This window comes from Pungitius pungitius, chromosome 7 (genome assembly GCF_949316345.1).
Source record: "Pungitius pungitius chromosome 7, fPunPun2.1, whole genome shotgun sequence".
In the NCBI taxonomy this organism is placed as follows: domain Eukaryota; kingdom Metazoa; phylum Chordata; class Actinopteri; order Perciformes; family Gasterosteidae; genus Pungitius; species Pungitius pungitius.
In genome coordinates, this window is record NC_084906.1 from 15,943,363 (window position 1) to 15,965,889 (window position 22,527).

The window sequence follows — 22,527 nt, forward strand, 5'->3', positions numbered from 1 at the left end:
GATGATCAATCCTCCAGCCTACTGAGTCGTGCTGAGGTAGCCAACCCCCCCCCCCCCCCCCCAATATAGCGTTAATCGCTCAAGATGCTTCCAAGCAACTCTCACAAACTCACAGCTCTCAACCTGCCTGGAGAATTCACTCACTGGGCATGTTGGTCAGAGCCACTGACACACGTGAGTGGTGACAGGGGGGGCGTCCAAAAGGAGAAGAGCAGAAACGTCGCATGGACTCTCGCACTTGATGGCTGAGTGCTGACGTCCCGCCGCGGCCTGGGATCCAGGCTGTCCGCTGCAGCCGGACGGACAAGCTGAGTGACAACCGCTCCGGGAAGGAAGGAGCTCCCCCCCCCCCCCAAAAAAAACAAAAACAAAGAGGAGCCTGTTACTACTATTCAGCTTTATGTCACAAATGATGAAATTGTCCAACACGTGTCACGTGTGTCTCGCCTGTCAGCCGTCCTTTCTCTTAACAGCCAATCTGTCCTGTCATCTGTCTGATGCCCCGTTAACCACGCTGTCCTTGAGCTCCCCTGGTACCCACTCTCTTTGAGGGCGAGTTAACCGTTTTTTGTCTCTAGTCCTCATTCCAGCTAATTAAAATAGAAACGGGACAACTGCATCCTGTCTTGTGCCGGATTATTGCAAATAGCAGAAGCAACACCACGGCAGGCAGCGATGGCTGTCTCACGCCTCCGAGGGGCAAAGGACAAAAACAATTTTATGGATCAGGTGTTTTCAGATGGATTTAATGCAACGTGACGTTGCTCTTGTCTGATCTGAAGCCCAGTAAGAACTCCGGGGGGAGAGCACACACACACACACACACACACACACACACACACACACACACACACACAGTCACACACATTCATGCATGCCGGCTCAGGGAGAGGTCAGGAGGGTCTAGCAGCCAGAGGGTGACTGTGCAGGACCGGGTGAGTCAGGGGTGACAGGTGGGATCATTTTTCCTCTCGTATGGAGACCGCACAGGAGGAGCCTAAAGGTGAGGTCATTGTTAGATACAAATTAAAAGAAGACGACAAAAAATATATATCCAGTCTTTTGTTTTTCTTTTTTTGTCCAAAAAGTACAAAATCACAGTGTCCAAGCAGTCTGCTGCTTTTTTGGGGTGTTGGAGGGTTCTATTTGGGTGGAGCTCAAATCTCAAATAGACTAATAAAACCAAAGTCATCTGCATGGCTAATTAAATTGAGAAATTCTTTGTATTTTCAATGAACCAACCAACATATTTGCTATGAACATTTTTTCACGTGTTCCTAAACAAGGTAATTTATTGTTTTTTTCTCAAGCATGTGACAAAAAAGGTGGAGAAGCTCCTGCCCTTTTGGCAGGGGACAGTTCAGTATTAGATCTTTGAGGCTTTTGTTTGGGGATATTGCTTCACATTAAAATCACATTTTTCTTTTAAAGTTTATCTTCTCCATCTTTTCATAAAGCTACCCTTGTTATTGCCGCTCTAACATTGAGGAGCTTTGTGTCTTCCAATGAAAGTCAATGGTAAGTATCTCCTTTATCTCATTTTCATATATCGCGCCTGTCCCATAAGATAAAACGGCAACACCAAATTCAGACGTGTTATTAAAATAAATCACTTTTAGCTTTAATAAAAAGAAGAGGAAGGAAGTGAGGAGGAATAGAGAGAGAGAGAGAGAGAGAGAGAGAGAGAGAGAGGGACAGACAGTACTTGCTTAGCATTGTAAATGAGTGGAAAAGAAGACACACAATGCACGTTTAGCAGTAATGGGCTGTGAGAGTGCTCTAACCAGTCCCCTGTCCCAGCCGAGCATGCACGTCCAGGACGTGCTGGAACTCCCAGGCCCGACATTACCACAGGAAAGTGGTTACAGTACTGCTGTGTCACACACAGCTCTGTGTGTGTGTGTGTGTGTGTGTGTGTGTGTGTGTCTGCATATGTGATAAACACTGTGGCTGGTTCACACTCAGTGTATTGGCACAGGCCGGTTACTCCAGGTCATGAAACACACTCATCTTTCTCACATATTGTGGAGTGCAGGTTTTTATATGTTGTATATATCAAGACTACAAAGAGAATTATGTGACAGGAGCGTAAAATGAGCTGGAACTTCCATGTGGTTCTGAGGAATAAAAAAAAGTTCACTGTTGGAGTGGAACTGAAGAGGCTTAACCAAAGTTCATTGAGGGTGACCACCTCTAGGCACCCATCCATTAATCCATTCAAAAATGAAACTCAAATGAAGTCAATCTAAGACTACTATTGCTTATCCATAAACCAGTGTGATGTGCATGTTCTTTATTACCCAATGAAATGTCTATGCTGTGCATGCTGCTGACGCCATCTGACCATCAAGAATTTCAGATTACGAATGTACGATGACCGACTCAGAGGTCTAAAACAAATATTGTATTAAGGTCTATAAACTTAGTTGCTGAAGTAGTTTACTTTGATTGCAAATAATGAATATCTAGGATACCAATACTAATGCATGTTAACATGAATTCATACCTGATTTTTTTTCTGCTTTGCAATCCTTTTAAATCTCAGGCATTAGCTAGTTTCTAGGCGTTTGAATTCCATTATCACCTCACCCCCCGCCCCCTCCACCCTCTTTCTAAATCTAATCCCCGGTCAACCCAAGACGCCATCGGACAGCCCTCCCTAATTCTTTATGAGAATGGAGATTCTGCTGAGAGGAGGAAAAACAATGGGAGCAAATGCTGTTTCTATTGATCGGCCACTGGTCCCCTTCCTCCAGCCGGCTAACCGTTCAGAGGTCTGATATGTCATAAGATTTAGGGGCCCCCGGGTGCCCATTTGAGCCTCTATAGAAAGATATTTCAGTGGGCGAGCAGAGATAAAGGTGGCCATAAATACAGGCTGCTTTTCTTACCACAGCCATGCGTAAGTTGTCTGGAGTAGCGCTGCGTTCTGGCCCACAGAGAAGATTGCGGAAAAGACCAAAAGGGCAAGTCTGCACCAGCCAATCACATTCTTCCAAAACGTGGAGAACGAGCAGCTGGTGTGCTAGAGCTCTCGGGTCATAGCAAATAATTAAGTGTGTAGTGACAGATAAAACAAGTGGATGAGAAGAGAAGAGGTGTATTGGCTGGATTTCACAAGAAACAATAAAACCACTGTTGATCAGCTGTTTCCTCCAGTGACATCGGATCTAACGGAGTAAACCGGACTCCACAGCTGGAGTGGGCTACAGGTGTTTCTGGTCTTCTGGCCCTCGATGCTCTCCGCTGCCTTTCAGTAACTAATGATGATGGAAGACCTTACCACACTATTTCCCTTCCCTACGATGGAGGTCAGTGACAGGCAGAAGCCAATGTTAGCTTGTCACATGCGTTTGCAGTAGACCATATTGTAAATAGAGGTAATTCCCACCAACCCATAGTTGATGTATTCGGCATATACCCGTTCTTATGACTCGACTAATCAAGTGTGTCACGCATACCTTATTAGATATCCTCACACGGGACGCTCCGCATTGAGGATTAGTGAGGTCAGATAATGGGGGGATTTGGGACTGCGATGACCTTTGATAAACCCTGGGTCAGGCCTGCTAATAAGCAAAGAGGTCTGCGTCTGTTCCTTTTCTCATTGCTATATTTAATGTTCGACTGTGTGCTCAACTTTGATGACTAAATGCATTGGTTGAAGACATACAGAAACCTGTAAAATAAGTCAAAATGACACACTGTAGCTTGTGGCTTCCTCAGCTCGCAGTATTTCCTTTCCAGTCCCCTATTAAATTTCACCAGCACCAGGGTGACAATCCGCCACTCTGTTCTCAAGGGAGTCTTTCACCGGCTCATTGTGCTTCAAAGAATAATTGCAGTCATTTAAAAGCCATGCTCGAATGGTATTTGATAATATGAGTTTTCCCTCCCCACAGAGTCCTATTTCCCTGTGACCACACGCTACTTCCTGCCGCTCTGATTATGAATTATGCTGCAATTCGTCGTACCGCTACACAACCTCCAAAAGGAACAATTGCTACGACTGGGTTCTTCCAGGCAGAATTGCAAATCGGAAACTCCACCATGCATGAGGTCGGCGACATAAACAAACCAGACGTCCCAGCGGCATGATGGAGAATCTCAAAGCAGAGGGTGTCATGGTTTTTGAAGGGCTGCATCCAACAGGAGAACACTGATGATGGGAAGCAGGAGTTGAACGTTTTTTATTAGTGGTTGAATAAGAAATAGGGATCAAGTAATTAGGACGCATCCAACTGGGAGCATACATTTCTTTACCAAATTGCATCACAATCCACCCAAACAGTTATGGAGGTATTTCATTCTGGAACAAAGAGGTACACGGACTGTCATTACAATGAGGCCATGCTGCTGTCAGCTGACTCCTAACTGGAGAGATGTTTTCTAGGGAGCAGCGCAGAAGGTGTGACAGCGAGCCGGCGTGTTTCGGGGCTGGAGTGACGGATTGCATCAGGCCCGCCTGGCGGCTTGAATAGAGCCATTAGCAGCTGTCCCGGGCTACTGCTTAGGCTTACTGTCCTGTGAAAGGTGCAGCTCGGCGGTGTCCTGGGCCTCACCACAACGTGATGAATGGCTTATATTCCTGAGAAAAGCATAGTGAAGTCACATGACATGATGGATGGCAGACAGATGACAGCTGAAAAGGCCGAGTGGAAGGTAGAAAGGGGCGGATTAAGAGGTAGAAAGGGGCGGATTAAGAGGGTTTTTGATAAAATATGTAACGGGAGGAAATTTAATCCTTTACAAAGATACCCAAACTGCACCCCAAACCCTCCTCTACCTTTTTGACACTTCATTTTGAGTAATGTCCTCTTTTAGTTGTAAATTACTTAAAGGTGTCATGCCAAACGGTCTTAAATACAGACAAACTATTTCATCCGAATAATTGATACACTAATACAATTAATGTATCAATTGTATTAACAGTCCATACATGAAGGGAATTGGCAATTCCATAATCGTCAAAGGAATAAACATTACAAAATAATTATTTGTCATTATTTGTCTTCTTCATTCCACTATTCCTTCCTTTTTTTGGAAAATGGTCATAAATAGATGTAAAATTACAATTTGCATTAGTTCGCAGTCACCACGAGTTCAGGTCCAGTCATTTCTTTTCCCCTGTGCTGATGCAAAGTGCAGCAGTCTGAGTGGACTTGCTTAATGCAGTCTGGATGCAGAATGATGCAATGACCCGCAGATGTGATTTCCTGGCTGGTCGCTCTCTGTGTGGCCACGTTAGTGGGCATCAATCGATCTATTGGATCCAGCGATGCAAACTTGATATCTTCAGTACCACGAGTAACTCTTCTTTTTTTTTTACACTTGCGACTTTAATCCCAAGGTAGAGGATTGGATCATATTGACTATGTGGCTTTTTAAGTAAAGGGTTAGACAGGTCACATTGACTGCACAGCGCAGTAAAGTGCAGTAAGTGCTGAAAGGAGATGTTTGTGTGTGTGTGTGTGTGTGTGTGTGTGTGTGGCTTTAATACAGTGGACAAGCATATCGTGTAAAAAAAAAAATGCAAATTACAAATTTGAAATTGATGCATTGCAGCAGAACGGCTGGTTGCCTCTCTGGCAAGGCTTATCCCTCATTCGTTATTAATATCTTTACTATTCGTTTCATTAATTTATAGGGTTGATCAATCACTTCAAATGTAGCCGGAATGAATCCTCTGGCGATGCAAAAGCGCTTGAAGAAAATTTGAAAATGGCGCATCATTAGTCAACTGGCTCCATCAGACTCCGTTATCTGAACTAAGTGTCGCCTCGTCTTAATTTAATGCAGTCTCTTCCCTCGCTCTCTCTCTCTCTTTCTCTCTCTCTCTCTCGTTCCCTGAGAAGAAAAATCCCAACCGTGAGCAGCCGAACAAAATGATCACGGAGCCCTGCCCCCCTGTGTGTCCATCCTGTCAGCGTCTTCACACCTTTACACTTCGTCTCCAAAGCTGATGCCAAGCGCTCGTCCATCTCGTCGTCGTGCTCTTAAGTTTCAGATTCAAAAGTATTTTCTCACAGGAACTTGTTTTCTCCCTCTACTCAAGGCCTGAAAGCGCGCCATTAATCGCACCGTCTAGGGACAGAAAAATAAATCCTCAGAACACTGTCGCTAGGTCAGGGGTCAAGCTAATGTCTCATTAAAAAAATAATGTTCCACCATAACACTGTGTCTTAATGACGGGCTGATGAAAAGCCTCAAGCTATTGATCTGTAATCGTTACAATCGAAGGGAAACTGCAGCAATAATCGACAGCCTCTTGTAGCACCGTTGGGAACTGCGAGAAAAACAAAAATGGCTTAAAATAGTCTCCCCTGCCACTGAAGTAATCTGGAGGTGTGCAGTTTGAAAAGGGGTTGTCTATCGATCTCCATCGCATCGCCTGCCTCTCATCTCTGCGTAAGTGGTGCGGCTCAAGACACCGTCAGCTGTAATTAGCATCAAATTGGGGCCTCACGACATTTCACAATGGCTTCATTTCTCAGCGTTTTGGGCCATGACACAATCGACAAAGTTCCCTGCGTGCCCGCGTTGAGGTCCCGCGTGTGCGAGTCAAACAGCCGCCCACGTGTTGTTCCTTTCTGCGAGCGCTTTTGCTCTGTGCAGAAAAACTCTTGCTTGCGTGAGCGAAAACTGCAGCCTGCATTAGGAAAAGCATGCTTTAAGGGGCAGGAGGGGCGTCGCCCCGCCCGCCAATTCTGTCACTGCTCTTCTGGGGGAAACTTTTTTTTTTTTTTTGAAATCGTGGGCTGGATATCAAACCCAACACAGATACTAAGTGGCAATATATGCTGTATATACTCTTTTTAAACATTGGAAAAAATGGCAATGAGTGGACTCAAATGAAAAAACATTAAATTGCATTAAATCACATTGCAGGATTGGAGACGATTGGAGTCGTTAAGTGGTCTGTTTGTCTGTTTGTCTGTTTGTCTGGACGGGTGTGTGCGCGTTGGCACTGGGACGATCAAGGGTGAAGCCCCTGGATGATGAATGTTGCTTCATCGCAGGGACCGAGGGGGAATCGTTGTGCCCTATTCGCAGATCTCCTCCCCTGCGGCTTGTAGTGAAGCCCCCTGGAGACACAGCACACACACACACACACACACACACACACACACACACACACACACACACACACACACACACACACAGTCAAACTGTATTCTTTTTGCAAGTGCTCAAATTTGGCTCAAATCACTTAGCCAAAATAGAAGGGGATTCACTCGATAACTCACACGCACACGCTGCAGGAATATTGCTGATCCAGCTCTGTGTTTCAGCCAGAGAGGCGTCTTCGCTGAATTTCATTTATATTTCTGCATTTAGTTGATGTTCTCCTTCAGCAGCTCAAAGGGGACGAGAGGGAAGCGGTTAATAAAGGTTAATCTCGCTCAGCGGCTTTCACAGGGGACCAGACTTGAGACGGTCTCGCTACACTCAATTTAGCAAGGTCCCTTTATACCACTCAATCAACGGAACCCTTACAGTGAAGTTCTCTCACACACACACACACACACACACACACACACACACACACACACACACACACACACACACACACACACACACACACACACACACACACACACACACACACACACACACACACAGGCACATGCTTGTACTAACACACCACAGGGGAAGTGACATGGCTCTGAAGGTCACCTGCTACAAAACAAATCTTATTCCCAAAAGGTTTTGATGACTTTCAGGCACCCTGTTGACTTTTCCACAGCAGCAGCCACTGATTTCCCTGTGCATTACAGTAAGAATCCAAGTGCTGGGGGTCCACATGGGGGGGGGGGGGGGATTGGGTTTCGGGAATGAGGAGAAAATGATCATGTCTTGCGTGAAAATAACCCCTCCACTTTGCTCCACTATAAACTGTGATGATGTAATGCCAATTCAAGCTTCTCCTGTGAATACAAGCTGTGTCCTGTTGGTTTATGTAGGTACTAGTCTAAATACTTGAGTTATAGTGGGATGTTTCCAGAATCTAATTTCCACTGCTGGTTAGAGCTGATTAACCGCTTAAAAAACCCACGTTTTCAAAGGAATTACAAGTATTTGTTCCAAAGAGAGGAAAGGATTTATTTACCTACAGCAACAGAACATGTAGGGGGGGAAATAAATGGCGTCTGGTGAACTTTGTGTTGTCTCAAAAGGTTAATGAGGTGTGAATTCGCTCACAGGAGAACACACAACGATGCTCTTTAAGGAAAACGGAGGCGTTTGAACGCCCAAGGGGGGGGGGGGGGGGGGGGGGGGCGCCGTGACGACACCCCTCAGATCTCATTATCGGGCTTATTGATTGGTCACGGCCATCTGCGCTTCCACCAACACGCACATGCAGACCCTGGACACACACACACACACACGCACGCACACTAAAAGCATTTTTCACTTACAGGAGCATTACGCATGCACAGGCACAATCAGGGATTGTCAGTTGTGACACACTCACTATCGTTACGGCTGTACTTGCAGACACCCACACAGTCGCTCCACAGAGGATGAACACACACACACACTCATACTTAACATATACACATTTTCAGCCCCTAATGTGAAGCTGCCATTTTGTTCCAGGAGAAAATGGTTTTAATCAGAATTAGCCAAGAGATAATAGAAGTGCGTCCGGCTGGGTTTGACGGCGTCCTGCCTGCACTCACTCGCCCGTTTTCAAATGGACAAGCTGGGAATATTGTTGTTCTGCGACGTGTCCGTCGGGCAATTTGTTTCGGCCTCCGCTGAGAATTCTGATGAGATTGTTACAAACAGAAGAAATCGCATCATTTGCATCGTTTCCAATGGGACGCATCAACATCCTGCCCGTGTTTGGTGAACCACGGTGGGGAAATCACATCGGAGTCATCGAGTGCATGGGGTTCCTTAGGAGCATCATCCCTTACTTCTTGGCAAGAGGGAAAAGTTCCAGAAAGCAGTTTGCCATCACTCCTTTTATCAATTACAGATCAGCTGTGGAAGTGAGTCGGTGGGGACCAAAAGGATCACAGCAATGAATCGCATTAAGGCCTCTCTCCACGTACAACCCGCACTGCTCTCTCTCTCTGTCTCTCTCTCTCTCTCTATTTCTCTCCCTCTCTCGCTCTCTCTCGTTTACCACCTGCTCCAACACTCGAGCTTCTGACCTGCTCTGCTGGGAGCGAGTGGTGATAGCAGCACCTGGCAGTGGGACGGAGGGATGCACGGAGGCCACGTGTTCTCCACATGGACGGCTCGAGCGGGTAGAAGGACGCAGCATGTGGGGCGGGGAGGGGAGGGGACGGGGACGGGGGGGGGGGGGGGGGGGCGGACCAGGTTTCAAATTGGGAAGGGATGAGTTGAGCCAAGGGGGATGGAGAAGTACATTTTGAATACTGATTCAAGCTGTTTGCAGAGTCGTTCAATATGAATGTGAGCTTACTTGATAAGCTGCACACATTACAGTTTTAGGGGGATCCAGGCAATCTTGGTTGGTCTTTTAATGAAGGGACTTTGAAAGAGGCCACAGAGGAGCCTGTGAGGTGTGAAACAACATGCTTAAGGTTTGGGGACAAGAAGAAGTGGGTGGAACGGTTATTTGTGTGACATCACATTAACTGTAAGACTATTCCTGCATTAAAGGTTTTGTGTAACGGGATCATATGTTTTCAATCTCTCTGAGGCACATGGATGGATTTTTTTTTACAATGGGCACATACATATTATAAGCTTTGGATTTTCACACTCTGGGGTGAACTGTAAAATGAATATAGTTTTTAACACAGGCACAAGACATATATAGCCTACAATATATAAACAACATTTAATTGCCACTCAATCAGAGGGCAACAAGTTCATCAATTCAGGGCAATCCTCACAGACAGTAATATCTCATTCTTTGCTTCCTTATTTGTGCATATAAAAGAAAAGAAAAGAGATCTTTTATAGTTGTTTCCCACCTGAACCTCTCTTTTGTGGATTGATTTCGCGTCGTGATTGGCTGTGCGCCCTGTGGGGCGGAGCACCGCGTGTGTGTGTGTGTGTGTGTGTCTCCTCGCCGAGCCACGCTCAGCATCATCTACAGCAGCAGCGGGAGGAGGAGGAAGAAGAGGGAGAGGAAGAAGAGGGGAGACGAGCGCATCACAAAGTTTGAAGCGGCGACGAGAGCAGGTGCGTTTTTAATATTCTGTTTCCAATCGTTAAATGTATCGCGAAAAAAAAGCAAAAGCAGCAGTTAAAGCCAGATCGATCAGTATCGGAGATAATCTATGAGAGATTGCGATGCCAAACTCCGGTGAAAATGACGTGCATGTCTCTTTGTATTTTGCATGTCGCTGTATGAGTGTTTGTGTCGAACTTGTAACGAAGTTCTTGCGGTCCTGTTTTTTTCTCCTGCAGTTCGGTCTCCGTTTTTAACTTGGTGGTAAATATCTAATTAGATGTCCACATTCACCTGTAAATATTACTTTATTGTGATATCCGTCCAGGCAGAAATTGGCAGCAGCACTACCTGACAGGTACTGGGAATCACTGAACCAAACCCGCTGACTTTGATTTATCTGAAAATCACCAGGTTGCCACCTCATGGACCAATGTGCCATGAAATGACTACAATGCTCGTGTGGTGAGAGACAAACCAATTCCCTTTCTCCCCTTCTAGCTTCAAGCGAGGCGCCTTGAGGGAAACGAGCATTGCATCGCCCTGCTGAGATTGGGTGTGAGCTCTCCATTGGTGGTTAGGGTAGCGCGGACGCCAACACCCAACAGCAGAAAACACAGGAAATCCATTTTAAACTGTCTCATTTCCCCACATGACGCATTTCGAATGGAATTGCACAGGTTGGCTGCTGATGCTGATATGAAAAGCACTGAGTTGGCGCTCTTCTCGTCTTTGATCCTTTCTGATTGGTCGTGGAGGTGTTAAATAATAAAGCGCGTCTTCTTTTTTAACAGTAATGAACAATCAAAGCTTTCCGTTCTTTTCTGTTGTTGAGCGGTTGGCGGAGGTCCGGTGCTGTTCTCAGACCAGTTTCACGTTGAAACGTAAGCCCCACGTCCCCCCCCCCCCCCCCCTGGTGGAAAGCCGGCCCAACGCTCTCTGCTTAAACAATAAATGATAGCAATGCACGATATGTTGCTGAAGGCTGAATTCATTTAAGGTCAGGTAGCTGCACACTGTTCGGGCTCACAGAAAAAAAAAGACCCTTCATTACCCTGATTAAGGCTGTGTGCTGAATAGTAGTATTGTAATAGCACGCAGAGGCCCTCTGGCAAGCCGATCATTTCCAAAGACAAGCTCTGCATTCATTCTTTACAGTGAAAGGAACGGCCTTGAGTTTACGTCTTTTACTCCCGTGTAAAACATCAAAAGCTTGAATACAGAGTTTGGAGCGGGGGGTTCATGAATAATGAAAATGACAACGTTACTTTGTCGACCCCTCTCGCTTTACCACTTGCGTTGGATGCGCACCGACCGGCAGGAAGGTCGCCGTCGGTGTCATCATGCAAGTGACCTGTAACGAGGAGGAGAGGTGGAGAGGGGAAGAGAACAATCAGGTTCTCCACCTGCCTCGCTCCATCTCCTCCTTACGTTCCTCGTGTTATAGACCTTCCCCTCTCTATTGCTCACCCATGTGGTTGTTTTATCAAATCAAATCGCTTGTCTGAGAGCAGCGGCGACAAAGTAAAAGTCACTAAAGTGTCTTTTTTCCGGGTGCCGCGATTTAAACTCTGTGCGCTTCAGTTCTTAAATGACTTTTTCACGCCGGAGCATGAAGAGAAAGAAATCGCTCGCGCCTTTTGTGGCACTTCAATGTATTAACCCTGAAATAATAGCGATGTCACAGTGAGCGTTATTCAATTCAGCCGTATGTAATGTGGCGACGTAGCGCGTGGGGTCATAAAAACCTCCTGCCTGCTGTCCCCGGAGGGGCCGAGCACTTAAGCAGCAGGAAGGTGCAGAGTCTGGAGGGGAGTCATTAAGGGACATTAAAAAAAATGACAAGCAAGAGTGAAGCGACGCTCCGAAATGCTGCATTTTTTAATTTAGTGTTCATCTACGGCCCATTGCTAGATGACAGAGAGCCCCTTTGACCCCCTGAGTCTATCAACTCGCCAGGAAAAACTCAAAAGAAGTGCCGGTTCACCCATTGGAATGAAATCTGCTGATGGACCATGAGGCAAAGTGTGCAGATAAGCCCTCCTTTCTTCTTTTTTCGGTCTGCGAGGCTTTAGACTTCCTCTCTCTCTCTCTCTCTCTCTCTCTCTCTCTCTCTCTCTCTGTGAGCCTGGTTAATCAAATGAGCTGAAGCGACCGGCCTCCACTTCTAGCATAGGTGGTGTATCGGTGTCTTCCTGTGCGTTTGATCCGTGCTCAGGAGTCCACTTGTCAGTGGGGGATCCGAAGCAGTCGGCAGCACTTTGTGCCGTGGTGGAGTATATTTAAAGGTCCGATTCTTTTGGAGAGGTAGACAGGATTCACCGGGCTTTGTGTGTTGTATTTTCCACACTCGTGGGGTGTGTGGTGCAAGAGTTTCTGTTTCTGTCACTGAATGAAGAGGACTGTTTTTACGTCCCGCCTTCGAGCTGGCTCAGACGTCTCAGGTCATCCCCCACGTACAGCGTCTTTCGTAATGCGGACTGTGAGCCCACTGCCTCCTTGATTTGTGGTCGACCGGCTGCCCCTGGGGGGGACGTGACAGAATCGCTGCTTGATGGAAGGAAAAGTGCTGTTTTCTGACTTGTAGGAGTGCTGACGTTTCTGTATCACCCCCCTTCCCCCCACCAACCCCACCCCTCCCTCTCCCTCTTACTTCCAGATGCATCTGATTGATGCCCCCCCCCCCCCCCCCCCCTATTCCCTCGGCTCTGTCTGGATGCAGACGTGAATCACAGGGATCACTATTCCGCGCTCCACCTTTCCTCCCTGCTTCTACCCCCTCTCTCTCTCCCCCCCCCCTCTCTCTCTCGCTTCCCTTCTGACTGTTCACTGTCCCACCTCACCTCATCTGACATCCTCCTATACCTCACCGCCAGGTCTTTCCTGTTGGTGCGTTGCGCTGTCGCAGCAGCGGGTCTCTCAAGGTGAATCACAGGGTTGCATGTACCGCTCACGCCGTCTTTCTGTTCTCTTTATTGCCTTTTTTTGGCCGAATTAATAGAGTACAATCATTGGTTTGAAAGTTTTTCTTCTCTTTTTTTTTTTAATGCATTTTGACTCATCCAAGCCCCGACCTCCTCACCTGTCACCACTTTGTCCCAATCGCTGCGAGAATACGTCGTGCCCGCGATTTAGGAGCTGAATGTAGAGAGAGTGGGTGGATTTGATTCGGCCGACATTTGTTAACCTTGTGGGACGGGGGGGCCTTTCAAAACAGCCGAACCACGGCGTGACAGGGGGAGAATGTTGCAGGCGATGGATAGAAATTACGGTCAGATGTGACAGAGTTGATTTAGATGGTGGTGGTGGTGGAGGTGAAGGAGACAAACGTGTTTTTTTTTTGTTTTTTTGCAGCCTGTCAGCATGCCAGCAGGGGTGAGTTAGATGGCTGCAAGCGACAAATGTGTTTCAGGACAGTCATTCCCCCGAGGTGCTTTACCACAGGAAGGGAAAAAAAAAGACATTTAGAGCTTAGAGAGTCATGACTCGGTCAAATACATTTTTGCAAATAGATTTTACTCTGTGACTGTGTGCATTTAGTCTCCTTTTATTATATTTTTATTGCCGTTATTATTTTTCCTGCGACGCCAGCTATATTGAGCAGGGTGCAGCGGACCGAGCAAATACGAGAGTTCTCAAATAAAGGTCTTTTCGCTGGTGAAAGGATGACCTGAAGTATTGTTGAGCCTGTGAGTCATAGAAACATTCTGGGAAGGTGCAATTAGAGTCTCAAGTTATTGGAATCACGATTTTCATGAAAATGACAGAGGTTAAGAAATGCCCACGATGGTACGTATCCCATAAATGCAGAATGTGAATCTCATTTCTGCCACCTCAGAGTTTAGTAGAGACATTTAAGTTCTGTGTAGCCATTATTGCCAAATTAAAAACTAAGCACATAGTATAAAATGTGCAGGCATATACATGCATGAATTCTACATGAACGTCCCAAATGCCGAAGACGACCAGACTATGAAGTAATGAGTTTTATTCAAGGTCCAATGCGGGCAATGCAGAACTGAGACATAAACACAAATTAATCTGACAAGAGGAGCAAGTGCAGGCGGAGCAATGGGCGCAGAAGCTCAGGTGAAGGGAATGATTAATGGGCAAGACAACAGGAAAGGAGCTGATTGGCTGGAAAGTGACGGCTTGTGACTTTGAGAAGATGGAAAGATCACCGAGTGCTTATTTTGTTCTGCACATCTGTTGCGAAGTTCACAAAGAAACCGTAAATGAACAAGCAGGACAGAGACTTCTAACCCCCCCCAGGCACAGTTACCCGTGACAACAGATAATACAATCTATAATAAACTCCAGGGAGAAACAGATGAGACATTTCTTTTATTAACAAATTGACAATAAGATCGAAGTGTCGTTGACAAACTTTTATTTGAAAAAAAAAAGGCCCCGAAAGGGAAAATCAAAACTGTCCAGAAACTACAGGAGAGGTGAGTAACAAAAATAACCTGACTGACCAAAACAAAAGAAAAACATAATTGAGGAGGAGGTGGGCATGACAAACCCAGAGAATTGATTTCCTCATATACGTGGTCAGGCAAGCTCGTGCTTTAGGCCGCCGGGTCGCGTGACGCAAAGAACCAGGAGTCAGTACGGACCGGGCTGGAGCTTCCTCCTCCTCCTCCTCCTCCCCTAAGTCTGATCCTGCATGGTGTTTTGGGAGCGACGTGCAGCAGGTGACCTCATCACGGCAGACTCTCTGCTCAACCGCTGCACCTGCCCGGGGCCTCGTTTGCATTTGGGTAAATCCGAGCTCGTCCCGAGCAAAATGAATATCTAAAATCTTGATTACTTTGAATATTGATGCTGGAATGACCTTGACAATCCTAAATGTGCTGATGGAGAAAATAGACTTTGTGTTCCTCTGGGCCAGTGATCAAATGATAGATTGTCGCTAGCTTCGAAGATGGAATGGCTCAGCTGCGTTGAGCATCCCGAAGGGCTTGTTTTTTTTCCCTCCCTCTGCTCCTTCATCTGTGTACAGCTGCATTTGTCTGTCTCTCCATATCTCCGTCCCTCGTCCTTCCCCATTCCTCGTGGTTCACTCACTTTCTCCATGAGTTGATGTGGGCTACTTTTTCTCCTTTTTGAAAATGCCAAAGCGGTGAGATGCGTACTTCAATCGGATGAGGAAGGAGGGAAAGTGTTTATGACAATGGACAGGCTCTCACATCGATACCAAGTGTGCTGCCCTCTTTGTTCCTTTGCTGTCTCCTTTTTTTGTTTTAAAAGGTCAGCATTCCTGAGTGCTTTCCAGACCCACAGCTTCTTATTTGCATGGTCAAGTAAAGAAAAGGTCTCTCTCTCTCTCTCTCTTCACATTCGTCCCTCAATGCACAAATACACAAGCCGGCGTGCACTCGGAGCCAAATGCCCGGCCGTGTCGGAACAGCAGAATATTTAATTGCCCAACTTTATCACCATTACTGTAGCTGCTGAGTGTGTGTCAGCCCGATTGTGACGGGGGGGCTATCTGAGGAGCAGGGGCTTGCCTTGGGCTGAGATGCTAAAGAGCAAACATTTTTTCTCTCTCAGGTCTGAAAAAAACAAAACATTTGTGTCTGTACAATCGTGTTTGCTTGTGTGAATCCCTTCTTTTAGAAGACGCATTAAGAGAAGTCCGTCTGTATCTGGATGGTTGTTGTTTTTGTATGGGCTCAAGGTGACCCCCCCCCCCCCCCCCATTGTCCTTGTTAGCCACAGACACACAGCAGTCGTCAGGTCCCCGAGGGGGGGACACACACTAACCCAAACACACAATAACCAAAACACAGCAGAGATCAGATGCTATCAACTCATAGCACAGCAACGCAAATACCTTCACTTAATGTATTTGTTTACGTCTGTTGTGTGAACTGCGTTTGTTTTTTGGTTTGAGGTCCAAGGGGGAAACCCACCGGAGCTCATGGAGCTCATACACACACCCCACCCCCCCCTTCCCTCCTTCCGTCTGCTTTATCTTCATAAGAGGTAAATTGGAACGGGTTAATTCAATTTCCAGCAGGCCGAGCCTGAGACGGGGAACATCTACCGTCCCTCTCACTTTTTTTTTTCTTTTGCTCTTTCCCCCTTGTTCTCTCTCTTCTCCCTTTCTCCTTGTTTCTACGGTCTAATTACTTTGGAGAGTTGCTTTACTCCGGCTATAAATAATGACAAATCAAGGCTGTCTCTGCGCTGACCCCTGTGGGGGCTGGTTTTCTGTGTGCTCCAAGAGGAAAGACAGTGGTTCCCCACTGAAGGGAACATACTGTCCTAGTCTTTGTTTTAATGTGAAATTGGTGTGAGGATCTGTGGGCGAACGAGAGAGATGGAGAGAGAGAGAGAGAGAGCAGTTTTTTTTATTTTTATTTTACTTAGAATCCTTTGAATTTGTCACTGCAACAGAAAATAAAACTTCCCTTCCACATAAATGCATTAATGTGACTTAACAGATTGTCCCTTTTCACCCAAAATGCAGGTCAGATGTGAAAAATGATCAGTACTAGAATCAATGTACGTGTGTGTGTGTCTGTGAGAGATAGCGGGAGCTGAGGAGCTGAAGGAAAACGTGACACCATGGAAACCTGAGTGGTAACGAAATGATTTCACTCTTCATAGCATTTACTGTGATGAGTTCTGTCACCGTTAGCTGGATCAATGGCTCTGTGAGGATGCGATGATAGTAGTGCCGTGGTTTGTTTGTGTGTGTGTGTGTGTGTGTTTTTGCGCTCTGCATTTGTGAATCTCTGTGTATGTAGAATGCAATTTGAGGTAAGGAAACTTTGAAGTGTGTTCTTTCTTCCTATTGTTCTTTCAAATGAGTCCCCTTCAGTGCACTTGTATGCGTGTGTGTGTGTGTGTGTTTGTGCGCGCGTGTATGCATGTGTGTGAGATGTGTCCGTTTAAGGGCTTTTTGATGATGACTGACGAGTGTTCGCTTCGCTTCCCTTCCTCTCCGGGGTCTCACCGGTGCTTGGAGGAAGTGTCCTGGAGGAGAAATGGAGTGGGCGAGAGCTAATGTGAGTCGTGCAAGGCGATGGCTGATGGACGACAGTGTGTGCGGTTGTGTGTGTGTGTGTGTGTGCGTGTGTGTGCGTGAGAGACTGATGGAGGGCGGTGGTAGGAGCGAGACGTAACGAGGAGGGAAATAAGCTGAGCAATCTCTGTCTATCCTCCTTTTACCTCCCACTGACTTATTCACACAGACACACACACACACACACACACACACATACACACAACCCGTAGTGCATGACTAATAACTGACCATTGACTCTGCAAAGCATTCTTTCTTTTTTACATTTGCCATTTTAACTTCCTTTATTATAAAATCAAGAATTTACAGACATTAGCACATTTCAATGTTTAATTAAATCAATATAAGATAAGGAATATCTTATTGAATTGTAATCAGGCATTTTACCATTTCAGAGGGAACAAATGTCCATTCCTTCTCTTCCTCAGTCCATTTATCATCCGCTCTCTCGGTTTTCCGTGATGAATGAGTGAGAGATAATGGAGAAACACTGCCACTAAATAATTACAGGGTAGTGAGGATCACAGAGGTTATTTGTGCACCTGTTAGCCGCTCCTCCCACATTCAACATGGAAATGATCGCTGTGCGGGGTTTTGTCAGCAATGTTCTTTTTTGCCCACTTATATTTCAAGAGTGTGTGATTACTGTGTGTGTGTGTGTGTGTGTGTGTGTGCGTGAGGGAGAGGGAGGGTAGGTGACAGTCACATGGCTGGATTAGACTGGTCTGCCTGCATCGCTTTTCCTGTGCATGCGTCCAGGTTTTGGAAAAGTTCACGGACTTCGGTGGTCAAGAACCTTTTAATTGCTTTTCATACACGCAAAGACATGCTTGGATTTGTAGCTAGCTACTCGCTCTGAGAGGTGAAAGAAATGGAATATAAAAAGAATAGTGTAAAGGGTGACTGCTGAACCACATTTACCCGACTAAGCTAAAAATGTTGTAAAGGCCTTAAGTACGGCTTAACGCTCGGGTTAAAAAAAAAAGATGATACCGGTGGAAAAAACGGTTGGAGCTGCAGGCGTGTGACTGTGTCAGCTGTGACAATGTCCTTGAAAACATTCGCAAGGTTTCCTGACCTATTTTTGGGCTCAGCAACTCGTCAGAGGCAGCGAGAAGCTGGAAAACACACACACACACACACGAAAAAACAAACACAGAAGTGCACATTCATTTAGGGTGCAAGTGCCACTTCCCCGGTGTGTGTCATCCTGCTGCCAGCTTGAGTCTGGTGCACCGAGCACCCTGGAGACACCGGCGGATGAAGAAGCAGATAGAAAACCTTTGAGAGAGAGAGAGAAAGAGAGAGAGAGAGAGGAAGGGATTTCACCGTGGTCGTGCAGAGGAGAGTCGGTGGCGTTTGTGCCAGCAAACCTCTCCTCCGTCCCACCTGAGGGACTTCCATCCATGTTTACCTACTCAATCTCCCTGGTTTTAATTGTCGCATTCCTCTGTTTTGTTTTCCGTCCCTACATCCCTATTTTCTATCTATTGAACCTTGTTCTATGATGCTCTCCCCATACATCTAACTCACTTTAAATATACTGAAAAAACCAAAGCACTGAGGTGGTGTTTTGGGTTTTTTTTCTCAGTATTTTGCATATTTATAGAAGTGTGTTTCTTTCTGTTTCCAGCCGTCTCTTTGCCTCCTCTAACCTTCGTCTCTCCTAAACATCTCAACCCCCAAACACAGACGGGCGAGCAAGAAGAAAGGGGTTTGCATATTGCTTTTTCTCAATGATTCGAAACGCGGTCCTCCAGGGGAGACTTGATTTGTGATTAATAATAAGGCCACACAACACTTTGTCTTCACCTCCATCGTGTGAGCAAATTAATGAAGGGGGTCGACAATTGAACAAAAGGCCCAGTGTAACAGTGCACTGACGAATAAGGGTGATGTAATGCAGTATCACTGTTTATTATGGTGTATTCATTACTGCTAATGTGGCGGTAATGAAACCGTAATCATCTTACTAATTGTGTGTCATTACGGAGGGTGCCGTTCTCTCCCCACAGATGGCTAATGTAACTGTTACTTACCGAGCAAAGGGTGATAAAAATCACGTTGTGTGATGAAATGAGGAAGGCATTAATAACCACCTCCTTATGCTCCCTCACTAGCAATAATGCATCCCGTAGGAAGTGTGTGTACCGTGACGCTTTTCAAGGATTTGGCCGGTGTGAAAATCTTTTATCTTTTATCGGTGATAATCCTCCCAATGATTTTTTTCTGACCCGATGTCTCTCATTCTTTGCAGCGGGCGCAGCTGCAGTCCCTCACTGGCTGCTCGACCTAACGAGGAACGACCGACGACTCATGTCGTGTCTGCCGAGGAGGGTCCGTAAACCGAGTCTGCTTCCAGTCGACTGAGAAGATCCAAGTGGATGAAGCTTCTTCTCTGTACGACTGACGGTCCAGCAAACCGCTTTCAGAACCTTAATTTCCCACCTCTAGTTGCCGCTCGACAAATCAAGAGAGGCAGATTCTCAGGACCCGTTTGAACACTTAACAGCTGTGAACCACTTAAGAGAAACCTTTGTGTTAGGCCAGACATCAACAGCAAAGGTGATGCACTGTTTTGTCGTCAGGGGCATTGATCCACCGACCTCCTGATTGAATTGGGCACACAAACACACACACACACACACACACAAACTGACAGACACCCGGTCCAGTGGCTTCAGTGACACAGCGCCCAGACACGCGTTCCCAGAGCGATGCCCGGCATCTGAACACCGTTGACTCCCAGAGTGAACAGCAACCTTTGAGTGGGACCGGACACACCTCGGGGCGTTTTGCAGTAGCAGGAGGCAGCGTCACGGCCTGCCCGCTCCGATTGAGCGTGGCGATGAGAGCTGATGTGGCAGATTGGTCCTGGTGAACCTAGTCAGAGCACATCAGGGGGGGGGGGCGGGCGGGCCTTTCCGGATCGTGTCACCTTTGTCGACCCAGATCTAAGTACACTGGCCGCCGGAGGAGGGAAGATGTATGTGCGAGTTCTGCCGTAATCAAAATAGCCATCTTTATACCTTTTGCTTTCTGTCGCCACGAGCCCTTCAGCCAACCCACGGGAAATAAAACATAAAACCCCTCAGTCGCCAGTTTGGCCTTTTCCGTCCCGCGCGACCCCTAATGAGCAAAAAGCTCATCCTTCTCTGCACCTTCTCCAAACACACCAACCACCCACTCAGTGTGTAAGCCCTGCCTACGGGCCCCTAGGAGGATGAACGATGTGCCCACACTTGACTACGAGTTGCTGCTGTCCCCGGCCAGCTCCTCCCTCCCCGGCAGTCCTGGCGGTGGCAGCAGCAGCAGCCAACCTCTCACCCTGGTTGGAGTGGACAATGAGCAGCGCACAGCCTTGGCCTTTGTAGGCCTCCTCATGCTCTTCCTGGTCTTCCTGTTGGTCAGGTGCTTCAGGATTCTGCTCGACCCCTATAGCCGCATGCCCGCATCATCCTGGACTGACCACAAGGAGGGGCTGGAGAGGGGCCAGTTCGATTATGCACTGGTGTAGGTTGATGTGTAAAAGAGAGAGTGGAAAGAGGGATGTTTTAAAACACATAGACAGAATATTTAAAGAACATTTAGATGACGTAGGCGTTGATTTTACCGATTCATACTATTGTTAATGCCTTCTCTGCAGGAGGATGTGCACAACGGCGACGTATGCCTGGTTTATATCGCTGCATTAAGGCTCGTGTGCTGATAAATGTAAATATGAGGCGGCCGGATGTGAGCATAACAAGTGCTGGTTCAGTAAGGAATCCCTGCAAGACAAACGGCCACCTGTTGGAACAGGGAAGGACAGAAATGACGAGCTGCACAGCTGCCTTAACCTGTCCTGCTGTACCCATTAAACATGCTTTCAACATGCTACGTGCATCACCTTGGGGGGCTGGGGTTCCCAAACACGAGGGTCAGCTTTGCTCACGACGCCGTTTGATCTTTGATGAGAATACTCAACACAAAGCAGAGCCCGAGCGGAACTTAAATGAAGGAGTTTACACTTATTAAGCAGCTGCCCCTTTAACAAACCTATATCAATGTTAATGCAAGTGTTGGGTTCTGATCAAGGAGCACAAATCAGCACTCTTTTTTTAAAAATTATTACTTTGGACCGCTGATCCTGGAGCAGCGGTTCCAAATGCTTGTTAGGAAGCATGTCGTTTGAGTCAATGTTTTGAGTGTAACTGAGTCTCTAACTGAAAAGCCATATTGAAACTATAGCATCTTATTATATAGAGTAGAGTTTACGTTCTCTGGTTGTTTCCTTTGCTTTAGTCAGCCTGCCAGGTGTGGTGTTGAAGCAAATGGGCAACGTATAGTTAAAAGAAAGCTTTATTTTTCTATTCCTGACTCAAGTTTGGGAGTCTCGTATTTTTCTGCCCTCTTCGTCTCATTGTATCTTTGGACTGTGGATTTTTTGAGGCAGCCACAGCGTAGTGGAAGACAAAGCAGGTAGCTTTGCTTTTTGTGTGATTTGTAATTCAATATTTTTCTGACTATCTGCTTTGTTTTTTTTTATACAATGCGTTGAATCAGTGAAAATTTAAAAAAAAAAAGAATTTTCTTCCTCGTAATTTCCACAAAGAGGTGGACTGCGTGCAAAGTCCACATTGTTCATGTTGAAAATAAATAAAGCGATGACTACTTGTGTGTCACCTTGTGTCACTTTGGTTAGCTGCTGACATTTACACACAAATAATTCAGGCCACAACACTTAAAAATATACCCCACAATACTTTATTGCCGTTAATGTCACATAACAAAAGTTTACAATGTTTTATGAATCACTCTAATTTTACAGACTGACATTTGTGTTATAAATCTTTGGTTTTTTAACAAAAACAAACATTCAGCATATTAAAAGAGGTTCATGATGGCGGATTGATTTATTGATTATCAGCCAATAGCTATGGTGCGACTGGGTGATTGTCACTCGCGCTTTCAGCCAGACGCTAGTCTTCAGGCTTATGGTGCACATTGTTAACTACTACAAGCTCCTGATTTATAAACTATAAAGCAAACATTGCAATGCAAGCAGGTGATGATGATGATGGCGACAGCTTTTCTTTTTCAAGTCTGACGCTGAGATACAGTAAGCACACACACAATAACGCTGCCTTTTTAAAACATGGTGGCAAACAAAAGAAAAATGACATACGGAAAATAAAGCTAGTAGAGAAGTATACAAAGGTTCCCAGGTTAGAAAGATGGTTATGTGTTATAAACATGGCCCAGGCTGTGGGGCAGTGCAGCGAGCTTTGAGAGCTGGAGATGGTCATTCCAACGGTACAAACAAAAAAAGAAGGTTGCGTTTGCTTTTTGTTGC

The 22,527-nt window shown here is 46.2% G+C and overlaps 1 protein-coding gene across 2 annotated transcripts; it reads left to right on the top strand.

Moving 5' to 3' along the window:
- The first annotated feature begins 10,075 nt into the window (after positions 1 to 10,075).
- On the top strand, positions 10,076 to 20,752 carry LOC119217178 (cortexin-1). Of its 2 annotated transcripts, XM_037470632.2 has the most exons (3): positions 10,076 to 10,167; positions 18,826 to 18,906; positions 19,450 to 20,752. In XM_037470632.2, the coding sequence occupies exon 3, from the start codon at positions 20,416 to 20,418 to the stop codon at positions 20,707 to 20,709; it is 294 nt and encodes a 97-aa protein (XP_037326529.1). In that variant the 5' UTR covers positions 10,076 to 10,167; positions 18,826 to 18,906; positions 19,450 to 20,415; the 3' UTR covers positions 20,710 to 20,752. The 2 variants fall into 2 exon arrangements, with proteins under 2 accessions (XP_037326529.1, XP_037326530.1); XM_037470633.2 differs by lacking the exon at positions 18,826 to 18,906.
- Positions 20,753 to 22,527: the final 1,775 nt, after the last annotated feature.

What these genes read in the sequence shown, in the direction of transcription:
- LOC119217178 (XM_037470632.2), top strand. Translation starts at nt 20,416, where the DNA reads ATGAACGATGTGCCCACACTTGACTACGAGTTGCTGCTGTCCCCGGCC.